The sequence below is a fragment of the Urocitellus parryii genome, chromosome 11 (assembly GCF_045843805.1).
Source record: "Urocitellus parryii isolate mUroPar1 chromosome 11, mUroPar1.hap1, whole genome shotgun sequence".
NCBI classification, from domain to species: Eukaryota; Metazoa; Chordata; class Mammalia; order Rodentia; family Sciuridae; genus Urocitellus; species Urocitellus parryii.
This window is the reverse complement of record NC_135541.1, coordinates 101,820,957-101,838,909: the sequence shown is the minus strand read 5'-3', so window position 1 is coordinate 101,838,909 and position 17,953 is coordinate 101,820,957. Positions and strand designations below refer to the sequence as shown.

Genomic DNA, 17,953 nt, shown 5'->3' with positions numbered 1-17,953 from the left:
CAACTTTGAGCCCAGAGTTCTCTGTTTTCCTTACATGTGCTTCTTTGTTGAGAGTAATAAAATAATGAACTCTGGCAAATTTATTATGAGGAAAAAGGAATCAACTCCACTAAAATATTTTTAAATGGAGATAAAACCTGGCTCTTGGAGAATTACCAGATTGACTCCAGTAAACTTCTTATAGAATTTAGAAAAATTCTAGTTATACCATTACACAGGTAGGCGTAAGATAACAAATTAATCTGCTACCTATTAGAAGGTTTCTAACTAGAAGAAAGCAGACTAAAACTGTCCTAACTTTAAAAAAAAGTGTGGATTTAATAGATTTATATTTGAAAACTACTCAGAAGGTGAGAGCTAGATATTTGGGAGGAATCTCAAGGTCCTTCAGAAGTTACCAGAGTTTTTAAACAACTCTATAACTGATGGGAATAAGAACTCTTGGATATGAGACCAAGAAAATTAGATGTCGGATTTTTGAAGGCTATTCATACAAAAGAGTTAATATTAAAACATCATATGCTAGTTATTATAATGATAGGGCAAAAGAATAATGACATAGAAAAATGCTCTTAACACATGACTATATATTATAAAATAGCACCTAAAATGTGATAACATTCAAATGAAAATGCCAAATGAAAAGATACCAACATATTATAGTTAGTTACTATGAGTTGAGATTACTGATTATTTCAATTTTCTTGCTGGAATTTTCTAAAGTTGCTATAATGAACCTATCTTATAAAAAACTTATTTCTAAAAATACACCATGAGGGAATGAGAGCCTATTGTAACAATGTAAAACTAAGTTAAATGGAGGTGGAAGAAAGTAGCCTTGATTTGTTTTCCAATAACCTTTTTCCAATTATGAAGTTCCTTGTGTAACGCACCCCCCCCCCCAAAAAAAAAAAGCCTAAGGAGGATGCATCTTGAATAAAAAGTACTTTGTCAGTTAAAAAAAAAATGCAGCTAGAAAAACCACTTTCCTCTTGATTATAGTTGCTGGTCATGTAGTTGAAAAGAAAAAAAAAAGCTTCCTGATTATTTATTGATCTTTCTGATCTTTTAATTTAAAAAAAAGTAATACATTTACATGATAAAATATTCAAACAGTTCAAACTGGTATATAAAGTATCTCCAGCCTAACTGCGACACCCAGTCCTCTTCCCAGAAGTCATAATTGTTGCCAAGTTTCTGACATGCTTTTCCAGAAATGCTTTATGAATCCACAAAGGATATGCATTTATCTTATACAAGTGACAACATGCTGTACATATTAATTTTGTACTGCACTTTTTTCCATTCTTTTTAAGGCAAAATTTTAAGTGAGAGCCACAAAGGACGAGGTGTATGCAGATTATTTTGTTTAAATTAAAAGTAACTAAAATATTTCATAACAGTACATAAAATTTAAAACATAAAAATGGCCAACCTTTTCTGGTGTTAACTTCATGAGTTCCATATTTTCCATACTGTGTCGGCGTCCTAACTTGGGGCGGGCACCTTTGTAAAAGAATTTTTAATTCAAATAAATCAAGGAATCTTTTAAGAGTACAAATTCAGCCTCACTACACATTCAGTTCTAAAATCTGATACATAAATCCTTACAAAAGGAGGAAACATACATTTTTTTAAAGAATAATTATTTTCCACACCAACTACATAAAAATATATACTCCCTCTAAAATGCTTTGATGTAAGGAAGTTACATTTTGGTTAGAAACTAACCACTGGTTACTAACATTACCTCTTAATTTAGAAAAGGCATTTTATAATAACTGGTTTTATAGTATCCACATAGTCTCAAGAAAAAAAAAAACTACAGGGTGGTTTAAATTAAGTAAAAACATAAGGAAAAGGCTTTAGGGCTTCAATTTTGGGGAAAAAAAAATCAAAATAACATCCCCAGTACTATACTGTTACTCCTTTCTAAGTAATTCCTTTCCATTTTAAGAGCTCACTAGATGATGGGTTAAGGTCCTCAAAATATTTTTTCAATAAAGTTAGTAAATATTAAATGCAGAGAATTTCCATATCTACTCAATCTTTTTAAAATTAAGTAGTATTTTTAGAGGTGTAATACTGACATCTAATACTCAGCTTACAAATAAAACATTAACAACATATTAAGCTCCCTTTGTGTGATTCCTTTCATAATTTCTTTTATATATTTATATATAAATATACATATATATATTTTATATATTTCCATTATATATGTATCTCTAGGCCATGCAGCATTATTTGCATTATTTTGAACATTTATAAATGGCATCATACTGTACATATTCTACAACTTACTTTCTTTGTGAGCTTCATTCAATTTTTAAAAATTTATATGTGGTGCTGAGAATAGAACCCAGTGCCTCACACAATGGTAGCTTAAAGCATTCTACCACTGAGCCCCAGCCCTTAATTAATTCTCATCATCATTTTAGGACTAGGAAATTATCCTTTTTACAGGTTACAGATATTTAGGTTCTTCCCCCTTTTTTTTTGTCATTATAAACAATACTAGATAAACTTTTGGTAATGTATTTTGGTGTACAAAATCAAGAATTTCTTCCAGTTTAGATATCAGGGGTATGTAACTGGGAGTGAAATTGCTGGAACACACACCTTTAACTTCATCAGAATGCTGCCAGGTTGATTTACAGAGTATACCAATTTCTATCCCATCAACAGTGTGTAAGAGTTTCCATTACAGTACATTACGTCAGCACTAGTACTGCTGGCCACTAAGCACACTCATGTAATGGTTTTATCTTCCTAGTGAACAGAACCTGTTGATCATTGGGAATCACTCCTATGAAATGATCTTTTTTGTCTTGAAGTTCTTTTTATCAAGTATTAATACAGTCCATACCAGCCTCCTTTTGGGTTATAACATGATCATAGTCTTTTTCTATCCTTTTATTTTTATTTTCAGGTTTACTATACTAATAATTACTATATATGTATACTATATTTATATTCTTTTATATTACTATATTTCTATATTACATTTATATTACTATAAAAATTGTCTTGCTGTAGATCTGTTAATCTATTGTTGTTGATGTGGTACCATGGATTGAACCAAGGGGCAGGGTGCTCTACCACTGAGCTACATCCCCCAGCCCCTTTTTAAATTTTGAGACTGTGTTTTGCTAACTGCCCAGGGTGGTCTTGAACTTGAGATCCTCCTGCCTGAGCCTCGCAAGTTGCTGGAATTACAAGAGTGTGCCACCATGCTTGGAAGATTTATTAATATTTTTAAAGAACCAAATTTTACCTTTTAAAACTCCTCTCTATTAAATCTTTATTTTATTAAATTCTGATCTTCAAAGGCTAGCTTCAGCAATTTAGCAAGGTCCTAATAAACTTAGTAAGACCCTATCTCAGAATAAAAAAATTTTAAAAAGGGCTGGGGATGTGGCTCAATGGTTAAGTGCCTCTGGGTTCAATCAGGTACCCCCCCCCAAAAAAAATCTGCTCTTATCTTTGTCTTCCACTTATTTTCAGTTTATTCTGATTTTTTTCCTTTTGGATTTTTAAAATACAAATTTTGTTCTAAGTACCAGTATAAGTCACATGGCCACAAAATTTGAAATAGAGCATTTTTAAATGATATACTGTAATTTTTTTAAATACCTTTATTTATTTACTTACTTTTATGTGGTGCTGAGGATCGAACCCAGGGCCTCACACATGCTAACGAGCGCTCTATCACTAAGCCACAATCCCCAGCCTTGAAATAGAGTATTTTCATCATGATTTAGTCCTAAATTATTTTATAATTTTAAAAAATATTTATTTATGTATTTTTAGTTTTAGGTGGACACATTATTTTGTTTTTATGTGGTGCTGAAGATCGAACCCAGTGCCTCATGCATGCCAGGCAAGCACTCTACCACTGTGCCACAACCCCAACCCCAAATTATTTTCTAATTTTCAAGATTTTTCTTCAACCTATTCCTTAGAAATATGTTTATAAGTCTTCAAGTCAATGTTTTGTTTACTTGATATTAATTTCTAACTTAATAACACTTGGGGCATGAAACTTATGTAATATAGGTTCTATGAAATGCACTATTTGTTTTATTGGGTTAGCTTTATTGTTAAATTTTGGTAGAAAGAACATGAATTGACCAGTTGCTAGGTACAGCATTCTATGTTCCATTAAATCTGTTTTGCACTTTTTAACTGTGATCCATATTAAGAAATACATTGTGTTATACCCCTGAACACACATGTACAAAGCATAACAAAACCTCACACAACAGTTTTATACACACACACGCACATGCAAGTGTATTTCTTAAAAAATTATTTATTCTAATTTGTTATACATGATTGCAGAATACAATTCATTTCATAGTGCACATGTAGAGCACAATTTTTCAGGTCACTGATTGTACACAAAGTATTTTCATACATTCATGTCTTCATACATGTACTTACGGTAACGACGTCTAACTCGTTCCACCACCAATCCTATCCCTTTGCCCCCTCCCTTCCTTTTGCCCTATCTAAAGTTCTTCCATTCCTCCCATGCTTCCCGGCCCCCATCGCCATTATGAGTCATCATCCTCATATCAAAGAAAACATTTGGCCTTTGGTTTTTTGAGATTGACTAACTTCACTTAGCATTATATTCTCCAACTCCATCCATTTACCTGCAAATGCCATGATTTTATTCTCTTTTAATGCTGAGTAATGATCCATTGTGTATATATACCACAGTTTCCCTATCCATTCATCTACTGAAGAGCATCTGGGTTGGTTCCACAATTTAGCTACTGATGCACATGCATTTAAAAAAAAATTTTTTAGTTGTAGATGGACACACACACACTCTTTATTTATTTTTATGTGGTGCTGAGGATCAAACCCAGTGCCTCACACATGCAAGGTAAGCGCTTTACCATTGAGCTACAGCCCCAGCCCCTGATGCACATGCATTTTTAATACTAGTTGCAATCCATGATATTGATTTTACATAAAAACACAGTTAGAAAAATAGCATTAGATGAAGCTATTGTGAAATTGATTGTTGGTCAAATCTTTTATTTCATTACTAGTATTTGACTCCTGATTTTTATCTAATTATTAAGAGAGGTATGTTAAAAATCACATAAGACACAAATATCAGCTGGGTGCAGTGGCACACACCTGTAATAGCAACGGCACAGAAGGCTGAGGCAGGAGGATTGCAAGTTCAAAGCCAGCCTCAGCAATGGCGAGGCTCTAAGCAATTCAGTGAGACCCTGTCTCTAAACAAAATATAAAATAGGGCTGGGGATGTGGCTCAGCAGCCTAGTGCCCCTGAGTTCAATTCCAGGTAAGCCCCCCAACCTCCGAAAAAAAGACAAAAATATCAGATAAACTACACTGACAAAGTTAAACTCTCCTCTCTATAACTTACTACTCAGGCAACCCTGGGAAACTTACTTAACTCTCCTGCCTCCATTTCCATTTCCTATCATCTGTTAAGGATAACAGAAACTTATCTCCTAGAATTATTAAGATCAGATGAGTTAAAATATGTAAAGCTCTGAAATCAGTGCCTAGCACAAAGAAAGCATCCAATAAACATTAACTGTGACTATTTTTATTATTCTCCTGCTTTTATTTATTTTATTGTTGTTGTTGGGTTTTGTTTTGTTTTTTGGGCAGTGCTGGGGATTGATCCTAGAGCCTAGTGCATTCGAAGCAATTGCTCTACCATGGAGATTCAGTATGCCAGCCTCTCCTTCTGAATTTCTATAAACATTTAACCACAGTCATTTTATTTTCTGAATCTGATAATTCTACTATCTGATAATTCTACTGAATCTGATATTCTACCTAATCTTGCAGGGTTTATTTGTTGCTGGTGTTTTGTTTGTTTTTCCCTTACTTATGTTGACTTGATTTTTTTTTTATGTGTCTGGTAATTTTTCTGTTTTCAGTCATGGCCCAGGATCAAGGATGCATTCCTCCAGAAAACATGCGGTCCTACTTTTGCTAAGCACTTCAAACCCAAAAGTACTTTAATGGATTGGGGTTTCTTAGATTGTGTGTAAATCAAATTTCAAACCAGTATGTAGGCAGGCTTATAAATTCAGATTCTTAGAAAGGTTCCTTTTTCTACTCAGAGCCGACACCAGAAATAAAAAAAGGTTTCTTGCAGATTCCTTTCCGTGGTACTGGGGATACAACAATAAACAAAGGAGACAAACCCCAAACAAAACAAAATTTTTAAAAATCCATCCTCAAGAATCCTGACTGAGCAAGTAGGGAAGTAGTAGGAAAAGAAGGTGAAGATGTTGGCTTGGTTCAGGTTACAGAGGGCCTTTTAATTTTTAATTACTTATTTAATCTAATTTGTTATCTATGACAGCAGAATGCAATTCGATTCACATTACACATACAGAATGCAATTTTTCAAGTCTCTGGTTGTACACAAAGTATTTTCACACCATTCATGCCTTCATACATGTACTTAGGGTAATGATGTCCACCTCATTCCACCATCTGTCCTGCCCCCATGTCTCCTTCCTCCCCCCTCCCTTCCCTTTGCCCTATCTAAAGTTCCTCCATTCCTCCGAAGCTCCCATTATGAGTCAACATCTTCATATTAAAGAAAACATTTGGCCTTTGGTTTTTTGGGACTGGCTTACTTCACTTAGAATAATATTCTCCAACTCCATCCATTTACCTGCAAATGCCATGATTTTGTTCTCTTTTAATGGTGAGTAATATTCCTATGTGTATATATACCACAGTTTCCCTATCCATTCATCTACAGAAGGGTATTATAGATGGCCTTTTAATCACTGTGAGGACTGAGGACTTGGTTCTGGATGTAATGGGAAGTCACTGGAGGGTTTAGAACAGAGGAACAACATGACATAATTTACTATGTGTGTGTGTGTGATACTGGGGATTAAACCCAGTATTACTGAGCTACATCTCAGCCCTTTTTATTTTTCAAGACAGACAAGGTCTCACTAAGTTGCCCAGGCTGGCCTTGAATTTGTGATCCTCGTGCTTCCACCTCCTGAATAGCTGGGATTATAGTCCTGTGCCACTGTATGTGAAATGATTTACATTTGGGGAGTGGGGAGGATACAGGGGATTGAACTCAGGGGCACTCAAACACTGAGCCACATCCCCAGCCCTATTTTGTATTTTTTTTTTTTAGAGACAGGGTCTCACAAGTTGCTTAGCAACTCGCTTTTGCTGAAGCTGGCTTTGAACTCTCGATCCTCCTGTTTCAGTCTCCTGAGCCACTGGGATTACAGGCCACCATGCCCAGCTCCAGTGATTTACATTTTAAAGGAGTATTTTAGCTATTGTGTTGGAAAACTTAGGCATGAGGGATCATAACTGGAAGTAAGAAAAACAATGGGCTAGAATTCTCCTGGAGACTTTGGCAGTATGTACTAAGACTGTTGCGGTACACATGGTTGATTAGAGATACACTTGAAGGCAGGGTTTCTAACAGGTTGGCTGTAGAAATTAGGGAACAAGGATGCTTTTTTTGTCCTGAACATGGGAGTGAATAGTGGTGCCATTGCCTCAGATGGAGTAGACAGGAGAGTGTGTGTGGAGGGAACACATTTTGGACATGTTAAGTTTTAGATTCCAAATAAACATTCAAGCGGAAATGTTATAATTATATGGGTATCAAACTCAAGAGAGAAATTATGGCTGAAAACATGAATTTGAAATCAGCGTACTGGGGCTGGGGATGTGGCTCAAGCGGTAGCGCGCTCGCCTGGCATGCGTGCGGCCTAGGTTCGATCCTCAGCACCACATACAAACAAAGATGTTGTGTCCACCGGAAAACTAAAAAATAAATATTAAAATTCATTCTCTCTCTCTCTAAAAAAATATGAAATCAGCATATAAACTATATAGAAGAGAAGCAAGTGAATGAGATCATCTAGAGGTTACACTGTTTAATGATCTACATATGGATTTTTCCATTTTAACTAATTCAAGATGAATAATATTAAAAAAATTAGCCAGGTGCAGTGGCACACGCCTGTAATCTCAGTGAGGCAGGGGAATTCCAAGTTCAAGGCCCATCTCAACAATTTAGGGAAGCTCTTAGCATCTTAGTGAGACCCTTTCTCAAAATAAAAAGAGCTGTAGCTCAGTTATAAAGCATCCGTGGATTAAATCCCCATTACCAAAAAGGAAGGGAAAGGTAAACTGATTTCCTCACTTGCATGAACCACAGTTTGAATGCTCAAGTGCTATATGTGGCTAGTGGCTATTATATTGGACAGCACAGATATAGAACTTCTCTGTCATCAGAAAAAGTTTTCTTGGAAGCACCAACTTAGAGCATAGAATAGAAAAAACAAGGATAAAAGCAGAAAGAAGCATAGATAGATGAATAATAGGGAGGAAAAGAAAAGAGGAAAGAGGGAGAAAAGGTCCAAAAATTGAAACCTTGAACATTACAAATTTAAAAGATGAAAAGATGAAGGGAGAGAATGAGTAAAGAAAATCAGAAAAGTAGAATAATCATGGAGGCCAGAGAAAGACAGTTATTTTGAGGTAGAAATGATCAGCTGTAGGAAATAACTGCTGAGGAATCAAGTAAACTGACATCTGAAAACTGATGCATGTATTTGGTAAAGTGGAGGTTTCTGGTAACCTTGAATGGGGCCAGAGTTTGAGTGGAGTGGGTTCCAGAAAGAAAGGGAACACTGGGATCTTTTCCAAGTTTTGTTATAAAAGGAAACAAAGGAATAGGTCTATAGCTAGAGAAGTCCATGAGAATAAGTGATAATTTTAGAAGAGCTCTTCTAGCATAACCTAAATGAAAGTTAAACACAGGAAAACCTTTTAGCACATTATTCAATTACAAAGCATAGTTTTAATTTATTATACGGTTTACACTTCAGAATTTTTCACCAAAGGTTTTGGAAAGTCCCAATCAGATGATTAGCTACTAATTTCTTTTCCTTTTATCCTTTTCTCTATGTAGAACTAAGAGAAAAAAACTGGAAAGATAAAAGCTAGATATTTGTGTCAGTGATTTTTTTTCATATTGCAAATGTCTCAAGCTTATAATCCATATTTTAAAAATTATTTCACAGTCACAAAAATGTGGTAAATTTAAAAATGTGATTCTCATCTTATCTCCTTTAATTTATGTAATCAAAAGTAGATTTTGGGTTTGGGGATTGGCTCAGTGAGAGCTTACCCAGCATATATGAGGTCCTGAGTTCATTCCCCAGTACCATAAAAAAAGGGGGTTGGGGTGGGGTTGTAGCTCAGTGTTAGAGTGCTTGCCTAGCATGTATGAGGCACTGGGTTCAATTCTCAGAACCACATATACACTTCACAGAAGAAGAAATACAATTGGTCAACAAAAAATATGGAAAATGTTCAACATCTCCAGCAATTAGAAAAATGCAAATTAAAACTACACTGAGGGGCTGGGAATATAGCTCAGTTGGTAGAGCGTTTGCCTCACATGCACAAGGTCCTGGGTTCAACCCTCAGCACCTCAAAAAAAAAATTACACTGAGATTTTATCTCACTCCAGTCAAAATGATAATTATTAAGAATAGAAGCAACAATAAATATTGGTGAGGATGTAGGGAAAAAGGTACATTCATACATTGCTGGTGGGACTGCAAATTGGTGCAAACACTACAGAAAGCAGTATAGAGATTCCTCAGAAAACTTGGAATGGAATCACCATTTGACCCAATTATCCCACTCCTCTGTTTATACCCAAAGGACTTAAAATCAGCATACTACAGTGACATGGTCACCTCAATGTTTATAGAAGCTCAATTCACAACAGCTAAACTATGGAACCAGTCTAGGTGCCCTTCAACAGATTAATAGATAAAGAAAATGTGGTATATATACACAATGGAATATTACTCAGTCATAAAGAAGAAAGTATGGCATTTGGCCAGTAAATGGACAGAACTAGAGAATACATACTAAGTGAAATAAGCCAATCTCAAAAAATCAAAGGCCAAATGTTTTCTCTGATATGCAGATGCAAATTCACAATAAGGGGGTGGGTTAGGGAAGAAAAGAAGTACTTCTGATTAGACAAGGGGGAATGAAGGCAGGGGTGGGGGGGAATGGGAATATGAAAGAGTAGAATGAATTGGACATTACTATCCTTTGTGCATATATGATTACATGACCAATGTAATTCTACATCGTATACGATATTTATAACATGTACAATATGTATAATATGTATGTATCATATAATATGTCAAAATACATTCTACTATCATGTATAACTAACAAAAACAAATATTTTAAAGCACACTATTTTAAAAAAAAATTTTTTTTTCTTTCAGGAATAGAGATATTCTGGCACATTTCTCCCCGTAGAAATATCTGACCAAATCAGCACCGAAAGACAGTCTCCTAGAAACAAGTTTTGCTGCTACCAACACCCCTCCCCCATCCCAACAACAAAGTTTATTAAGTTTCCTGAATTAAAAAATTCCAAGAGCTTTCACCTTTTAATTGAAATGGGGGAAAAAGAACCAAACAAAAATCTGATATATAAAACTATTTGAAATAAAAACAATAAAATAGAACATTTCAGTTTCAGTATCTTCATATTATTTTTCGAATGACTCTATAGATACAATATTTAAATCTATTTTATTTATTTATTTTTATTTTTGGTACCAGGGATTGAACCCAGGGGCACTTAGCCAGTCTGCAACATCCTCAGTCCTTTTTATTTGTATTTTTTTTTAAATTTTGAAACAGGGTTTCACTAAGTTGCTGAGGCTGGCTTTGAACTTATGATCATCCTGCCTCAACCTCCCGAGCTGCTGGAATTACAGGCATATACCATCAAAAAAACTATACTTTTAACATTTTTAAATTCATGATAAAAACTATAAAATATTTTGTACTGACAAATGAGCAGAACTATGTAAAACAAAAAAGGGGTATAAAGTTGAACTTCTTAGATTATATATTCTCTCTGGATACAATACACAAGTATGATAAATAATTTAAATGTAAATTTTGAGTATAAAGAAACTGGGTTTTGGAAGACCTGTTACTTACCATATAAACTGTTATCAATCTCAATATTTTCAGACATTATGGAATTATTTGTGCTATAACTCAGACCAAGAACCATTTGAAGATCTGACAGATTCAGTCGTGCTGTTAGTTCACCATTTTTATCTCCAACCTACAATCACAAGCACATATATTTTATAGTACTATTTAAAGACAAAGAATGATGACTAATTGAAAATGTTGTGACCCTAAAACTAGAAGAAAATATAAAGAAGTGAAAATAGCTACATTAGAATTATGAGACTATTAATGAATGCAATGGGTATCTCAATCATTTTGTGAGTTTTTTGGTACCAGGGGTGCTTACCCATTGAGCCACATCCCAAGCCCTTTTTATGTTTTATTTTGAGACAGGATCTCCCTAAGTTGCTTAAGGCCTTGCTAAGTTGCTGAATTACTGGCTTTGAACTTGCAATCCTCCTGCCTCTGCCTCCGAAGCTGCTGCAATTACTGGCATGTACTAACACACCTGGCTTTTTAAAAGAATGTAGAAAAAAACAGCAAATTTAAAAAATATCACAATAGGACAATTAACTATAGTCTATTTATTCTTTAGTTCTCTAAATATTAGATTGCTCTAATTCTTTAGGATTACATTAAATAATGTAGGTTATTTATGCCTTATTAACTTAGCATCATATGACAAATTTTCCTTACAATATTTTATTTCTATACTACAATAGTGAATTTTATTCATCTAGTACTATATATTATGTAGTAACTTTTATATATATTATCTCTAATCATAACAATTTGCAAGGTAGTATTATTATTATTTTAAGATGACAGAAATGAGGCTCAGAAAAGGTTTCCAGGTCAATTAGCCAGCTAGTGGCAAAAGTATAACTGGAATCAGTTCTTGATTTTAAACACCTTGCTTTTCCTTAAATACCATCCTATTTTTCTTAAATAGAGATGGGGCTAGGGAGGGAGCATATTTTAGTAATGTGCTCCTATTTCCCCATGCCTGTCCTTACCTTCCGGTTTTCCTACATCAAGGTGAACACAAACTATCTCAGATCTCTATCTCAAAATGCTTTGTGGATGCCAAGAAAACAGTGTATAATCAAACTTATTATTCAGTCATATAGAGCAATCGGAAGAAATAATAAGATTCCCTCCCCCTGCCACTGATTTGTAAATTTCAACAGTACAGATAGAATTTTTTTTTCTATTTCATACCTCTCTTGAAATTTCCAAGTGCTTTTCAGCAAAATGCATTGCTTGATCATGATTTCCTAGAGCTGTGTATGCATTTCCTAAGCTCCAACATGCTCTTCCTTCACCAATTCTAAAACAATTCAAAGCCAACATGTAGTTATCTGAAAAGAGGTCTGTGTATAGAATAAAAATGATCTAGCAATAGTATAAATAATGCTTTGTCTTTCATATTAAGAATGTACTATTGAGATATTAGAATACCCAGGTAATACAAAACTCAAGAGTCAAATACTATTCCAGTCAAGAATACTGGAAAACATGCTTTTTAAACATGCAATACACTATAAAATAATAAAATCTCAAGAGTTAAGTCTTCTAGTCCAACTGCTCACTTTTCTTTCTCTAGTGGCCTTACCAGGTAACCATTCAGTACATGTTTGAGCAGCAAGGAAAGTAACTCCATGACCTCTTGAGCTACCTACCATACTTCACTCTGAACAACTGTAATGAAAAGTTCTTTCCAATACAGAGGCAAAAATCTCTCTTAATGCAAACATCACAGACAAAAGGCTAACACAGATAAGTTGTTGGCCTTTGGTCTGTGATATTTGCATTAACACAGAGTCACTAACATTTAAAAAGCGGAAAATACAACACAGGACTTCCAGCTTCTTCTGAAAAAAGGGGAGGATCTGGACATGACACCCTCCTTTCTGTCTGGTACTGATTGATTGGCTGGGGTTGAGCAGCAGCTGCCCCTGGACAGTGGGCATTTATCTAAGTTCACCAAACTTCCCACACTGATCTAGTCAGGAGAACTTCACAGGAGGTAGGTCACTGACCCTGCTCAGGGGCACATGCAATCAGACTAATTTACAAGCTGGCCTTCAATACAGAAGATACATGAAATAGAAAATTCCTTAAAAAGGAAACAAATGGAAAAAAAATTCTTGGAATTCAATAATGCATCTAAATTTTGCCTTAACTGTAGTCAAAGGGTGAATAACTTACCTATCTTTTAGCTCTTGAGCAATTGCTAAATGCTTCAGATGATAATCAATGGCCTTCTCATAGTCCTGAAGTAAAGTATATGTGTTTCCAAGGCTATAACAGGACTGTGCTTCTACAGCTCTGTCTTTAAGTTGTCGAGCCAATAGTAGTGTCTTCCTAAAAGAGGAAGTTAATTTTCACATAATGATGTTTAGTTTTAGCTATTATAATAAAACAAAACTCATTTTTTCTCTCTACTGTTTTCTGCTGCTTTTCAAGTACATTTGTTTTAGAGCCAAATATTTCAAACCTTTTCATCACTTTTAAACAAACTAAAATGTTTTTGAAATACAAAAAACAGAGTCAGACTTTCAGAATAAACTTACTCCTCACAATTCACCAAAGTAAAGGAGTAATGAAACATAAGATCAAGTGCTACTAAAGACTGGCAGTACTTTTAACATTGAAAAAATCTTTCCCCTTTATACTGGCAATAACTTAAAACTTTTTTTTCATATAACATCTGTTTTCAATCATACTTCTAACCTTACATTTTGTCAAAATTTTAAATATTTGGGTAAAATTAGTATGTGTAAGTCATTTGTCACTGATTCATAAAAAATACTGGATATTTCACTTAAATACTACCCAGATTATGTTACCAGGCCTTCTTTTTTTATATAATTTTTTTTAAAGAGAAAGAGTGGGGGAGGGGGAAGAGAGAGAGAATTTTTTAATATTTATTTTTCAGTTTTTGGTGGACACAACATCTTTATTTTATTTTTATGTGGTGCTGAGGATCGAACCCAGTGCCCCATGCATATCACGGGAGCGCGTTACCGCTTGAGCCACATCCCCAGCCCTTACCAGGCCTTCTTTACCCAGATTGTACCTAACATTCTGGTATTGTCACCAAGAAGCTAACATAAGAGCACAGATCCTAGCTGGCTGCAGCAGCATGTGTTGGTAATCCCAGTGATTTGGGAGGCTGAGGCAGGAGGATTATGAGTTCAAAGCCAGCCTCAGCAACTTAGTGAGGCCCTGAACAACTTGGTGAAACCCCATCTCAAAATAAAACATGAAATGGGCTGGGAGGATGTGGCTCAGTAGTTAAGCACCCCTAGATTCAATCCCTGGTACCCCCCACCCCCCAAAAAAAGCATGGATCCTATCATTAGACTATCTAGGTTCAAATCCTATCTTTGCCAGCTGTGTAATTTAGGACAAGTCACTCAACCTCTCTGAGTATCAATTTCCTCACACTGGATTCTTTAAAAAATACAATACAAATCAATCACTGGGTCTTTGGTTCAGCAAACTGTATTCTGCCTGAGGTCTGAATGAGCTTTCAAACCCAACTAAGGAAAACCCCAAACAATATAGACAGCATAGACTAGGCAACTTTAAGCAATTTAAATTTTGCTGCCATCTATGTTTCAAGCCTACTGACTGATTAGAAAGACCCTGCTGCAGAAGAAGCTGGGACTGTCAACCCCCAGGCAGATGAATGGGGCCCCAGCCCACTGAGAATCAAAATTGGGCAGAAAGAGATGGGAAGAAGACTGCTGAGAAGGTGGGGTGAGAGGGAAAACTAAGTGAGATCTGGTGGACATGAGGGGGTATTTTTGTTACCAGGCCTTCTTCAGCCTCTCTTCCAACACATAAGTGGGTGAAATAAGATATACTCACCACACATGGTAAAATGGGTTTAAGACTTGGAAGTTTAGAATTTCATTTAAAAATAACTATAGTTTTGGGGTTGGGGATGTGGCTCAAGTGGTAGCGCGCTCACCTGGCATGTGTGCGGCCCGGGTTCGATCCTCAGCACCACATACAAACAAAGATGTTGTGTCCGCCAAAAACTAAAAAAATAAATATTAAAAAATTCTCTCTCTCTCTCTCTCTCTCTCTCTCTCTCTCTCTCTTAAAATAAAAAACTAGTTTTAAAGATAAAATCCAATAAAAATAAAAGGGGTCATACTGGGGCTATTAAATCTTAGGTATAACATAATTTATTGAGCCCTGTGTGCCAGGTACCATGCTAAGAGTTTAATACATTTTTCATTCACTCCTCAGCAATTCACAAATCAAAGTATTGACATCTTCTATTACACATGAAGGAACTGAGGCTTGGAAGCCCAGGGTCCTGCTGCTAGTATGTAGCTAAATGAAGCTTTAAACCCAAAGCCTTGGGAGGGAAAGGGAGAGAGAAGGGAAATTGCATGGAAATGGAAGGAGACCCTCATTGTTATACAAAATTACATATAAGTGGATGTGAGGGGAAAGGGGAAAAAAAACAAGGGAGAGAAATGAATTACAGTAGATGGGGTAGAGAGAGAAGATGGGAGGGGAGGGGAGGGGGGATAGTAGAGGATAGGAAAGATAGCAGAATATAACAGTCACTAGTATGGCATTATGTAAAAACGTGGATGTGTAACCGATGTGATTCTGCAATCTGTATACGGGGTAAAAATGGGAGTTCATAACCCACTTGAATCAAATGTATGAAATATGATATGTCAAGAGCTTTGTAATGTTTTGAACAACCAATAATAAAAAATAAATAATTAAAAAATAAACCCAAAGCCTCTGATTTAAAGGACTACATAACTACTCATTTGATATTTAGCTACAGAAATATTAGACTAACTTGTAGTATTCAGAAGCAGTTTCAAATTCACCAAGAAAAATATATGCATTTCCAAGGTTGCTATACGCTCTTCTTTCAGCAGCTTTATCTCCAAATTCTTTTGCAATAAGAAGGCGCTGAAAAAGAAAAGTTTAATTAGATACAGTCATAATAAAACTGCAAAATATTCTAACTCGAGTTAGAACTTTGATGGATGAAATGATCAGACTCCAGGATCTTTTGTTTATACCTGCTCATGAGATATAACTGCATCCCTGAAGTTGCCAAGGAGATAATGTGTATTTCCAAGATTTCCAAAGGCTCGTCCTTGGGCTGCTCGGTCACCCAAAGCAGTTACTAATGATAGATTTTCCCTAAGTGATAACAAACAGTGGTTTTAAAAAAAAATCAGTTTGGAAAGAAATTCTTATTGTTCAATTTACAAATCTAGTTATGTCAAAAGAAGAATTTAAATCAGTTTGGAAAGAAGTTCTTATTGTTCAATTTACAGATATAACCAGTTGTATCAAAAGAAGAATTTAAGCTTATAGCTATAATATGATATTTTTAATACATTTATAATGGAGGATAATTACAGGGGTTAGCTGGAAACACTCCAATTTAGACTAACCATTGATATTTCTTGTTTTTGCCACTAAGGGGCACTGGTCTGCAGTTAAATGAAAACTGCAGATTACTAATACAACACTCACATTTAAGCAATTGATTTGATGATTTATTTTTATTTGCTAGTCCATAATTTTAAAATCTTTATTTTATTATTTTTATTTTTTATTGATTTTTAAAAAAATAAATGTCAGCGGAATGCATTACCACTCTTATTGCATGTATACAGCACAATTTTTCATATCTCTGATTGTATATAAAGTATGTTGACTCCAATTCGTGTCTTCATACATGTACTTTGGATAATGATGTCCATCACATTCCACCATCCTTGATAATCCCCTGCCCCCTCCCTTTCCCTCCCACCTCTCTGCCCTATCTAGAATTCATCTATTCCTCCCATGCTCCCCCTACCCCATTATGAGTCAGCCTCCTTATATCAGAGAAAACATTTGGCATTTAATTTTAATGCTATTAGACTAGAATTCATTAAATGTATTGTTAGTTATTTTGGGATTGGCTGACTTCACTTAGCATTATCTTCTCCAATGCCAAAAACTTACTACTGGGTAAAGAACATGTGGCGTACCCCTGGCCAAGGTGGGCCCTATCTGCATCAGCCATACTCACTCATAAAAATCCACAGCTGCCTGCAGAGCACTTCTTACTTCTTCTGGAAATTCTCCAACATCCTGGGGACCAGGGCAACCAAAACTCTTCCCTTTGGCATGATACACATTTCCAAGATTGTAAAGTGCTCTTGCCTCTCCCACCTACATGAAGACATCAGCAAAGTTGACATTTAAACAGAGACTCGGTATTGATAATGCTTACCACATATATTTGTAATAGTCTTGGGTAGAAATTTCTACATTGGTCATCCATATGAAATCAAACAATTACTTATGAAAAGGCTTTCTATTTACTCTATTTAAAATTTTTATTGTCTTTTTTGACTTCTATTTGTCTATGAATATTTTTTCTTCTTTTTTTTTTCCCCCCCCACGGGAGCCGGGGTGTGTGTGCCAGGGATTGAACTCAGGAGCACTCAACCACTAAGCCACATCCCCAGCCCTATTTTTGTATTTTATTTAGAGACAGGATCTCACTGAGTTGCTTAGTGCCTCGCTTTTGCTGAGGCTGGCTTTGAACTCGTGATCCTCCTGCTTCAGCCTCCCCTCACTGGGATTACAGGTGTGCACCACCATGCCTAGCTGAATATTTTCTTTTTTAGATAGACTACAGTATAAACAATTTTAAGACACAAAGCAATTTCATTGAAACCCTTTGGCACTTGGCCTATTATCAACTGTTCTCTCATTACCTTGTCATTAAGCTCTCTGGAAATATCCAGATGTCGCTGACAGCAAACTATAGCTTCATCAAAATTCCCAAGAACTTTTAAGGTGTTTCCCAGATTGCCACTAGCTTTGGCTTCTCCCAACTGGTCTCCAATAGTCCTGGGAGTAAGAGAGAGAA

At 35.5% G+C, this 17,953-nt stretch overlaps 1 protein-coding gene across 3 annotated transcripts in view; it reads right to left on the bottom strand.

Moving 5' to 3' along the window:
• Positions 1–17,953, bottom strand: part of Gpsm2 (G protein signaling modulator 2) — a 53,726-nt gene that overhangs the window by 14,124 nt on the left and 21,649 nt on the right. For all 3 annotated transcript variants that reach the window (XM_026402768.2, XM_026402769.2, XM_026402770.2), the window contains 8 exons: positions 17,799–17,934; positions 17,105–17,247; positions 16,098–16,221; positions 15,869–15,984; positions 13,240–13,395; positions 12,250–12,358; positions 11,050–11,179; positions 1,436–1,506 (listed from right to left, as the gene is read on the bottom strand). In XM_026402768.2, the coding sequence (XP_026258553.2) occupies positions 1,436–1,506; positions 11,050–11,179; positions 12,250–12,358; positions 13,240–13,395; positions 15,869–15,984; positions 16,098–16,221; positions 17,105–17,247; positions 17,799–17,934 (985 nt within the window). The remainder of the gene's footprint in view (positions 1–1,435; positions 1,507–11,049; positions 11,180–12,249; positions 12,359–13,239; positions 13,396–15,868; positions 15,985–16,097; positions 16,222–17,104; positions 17,248–17,798; positions 17,935–17,953) is intronic.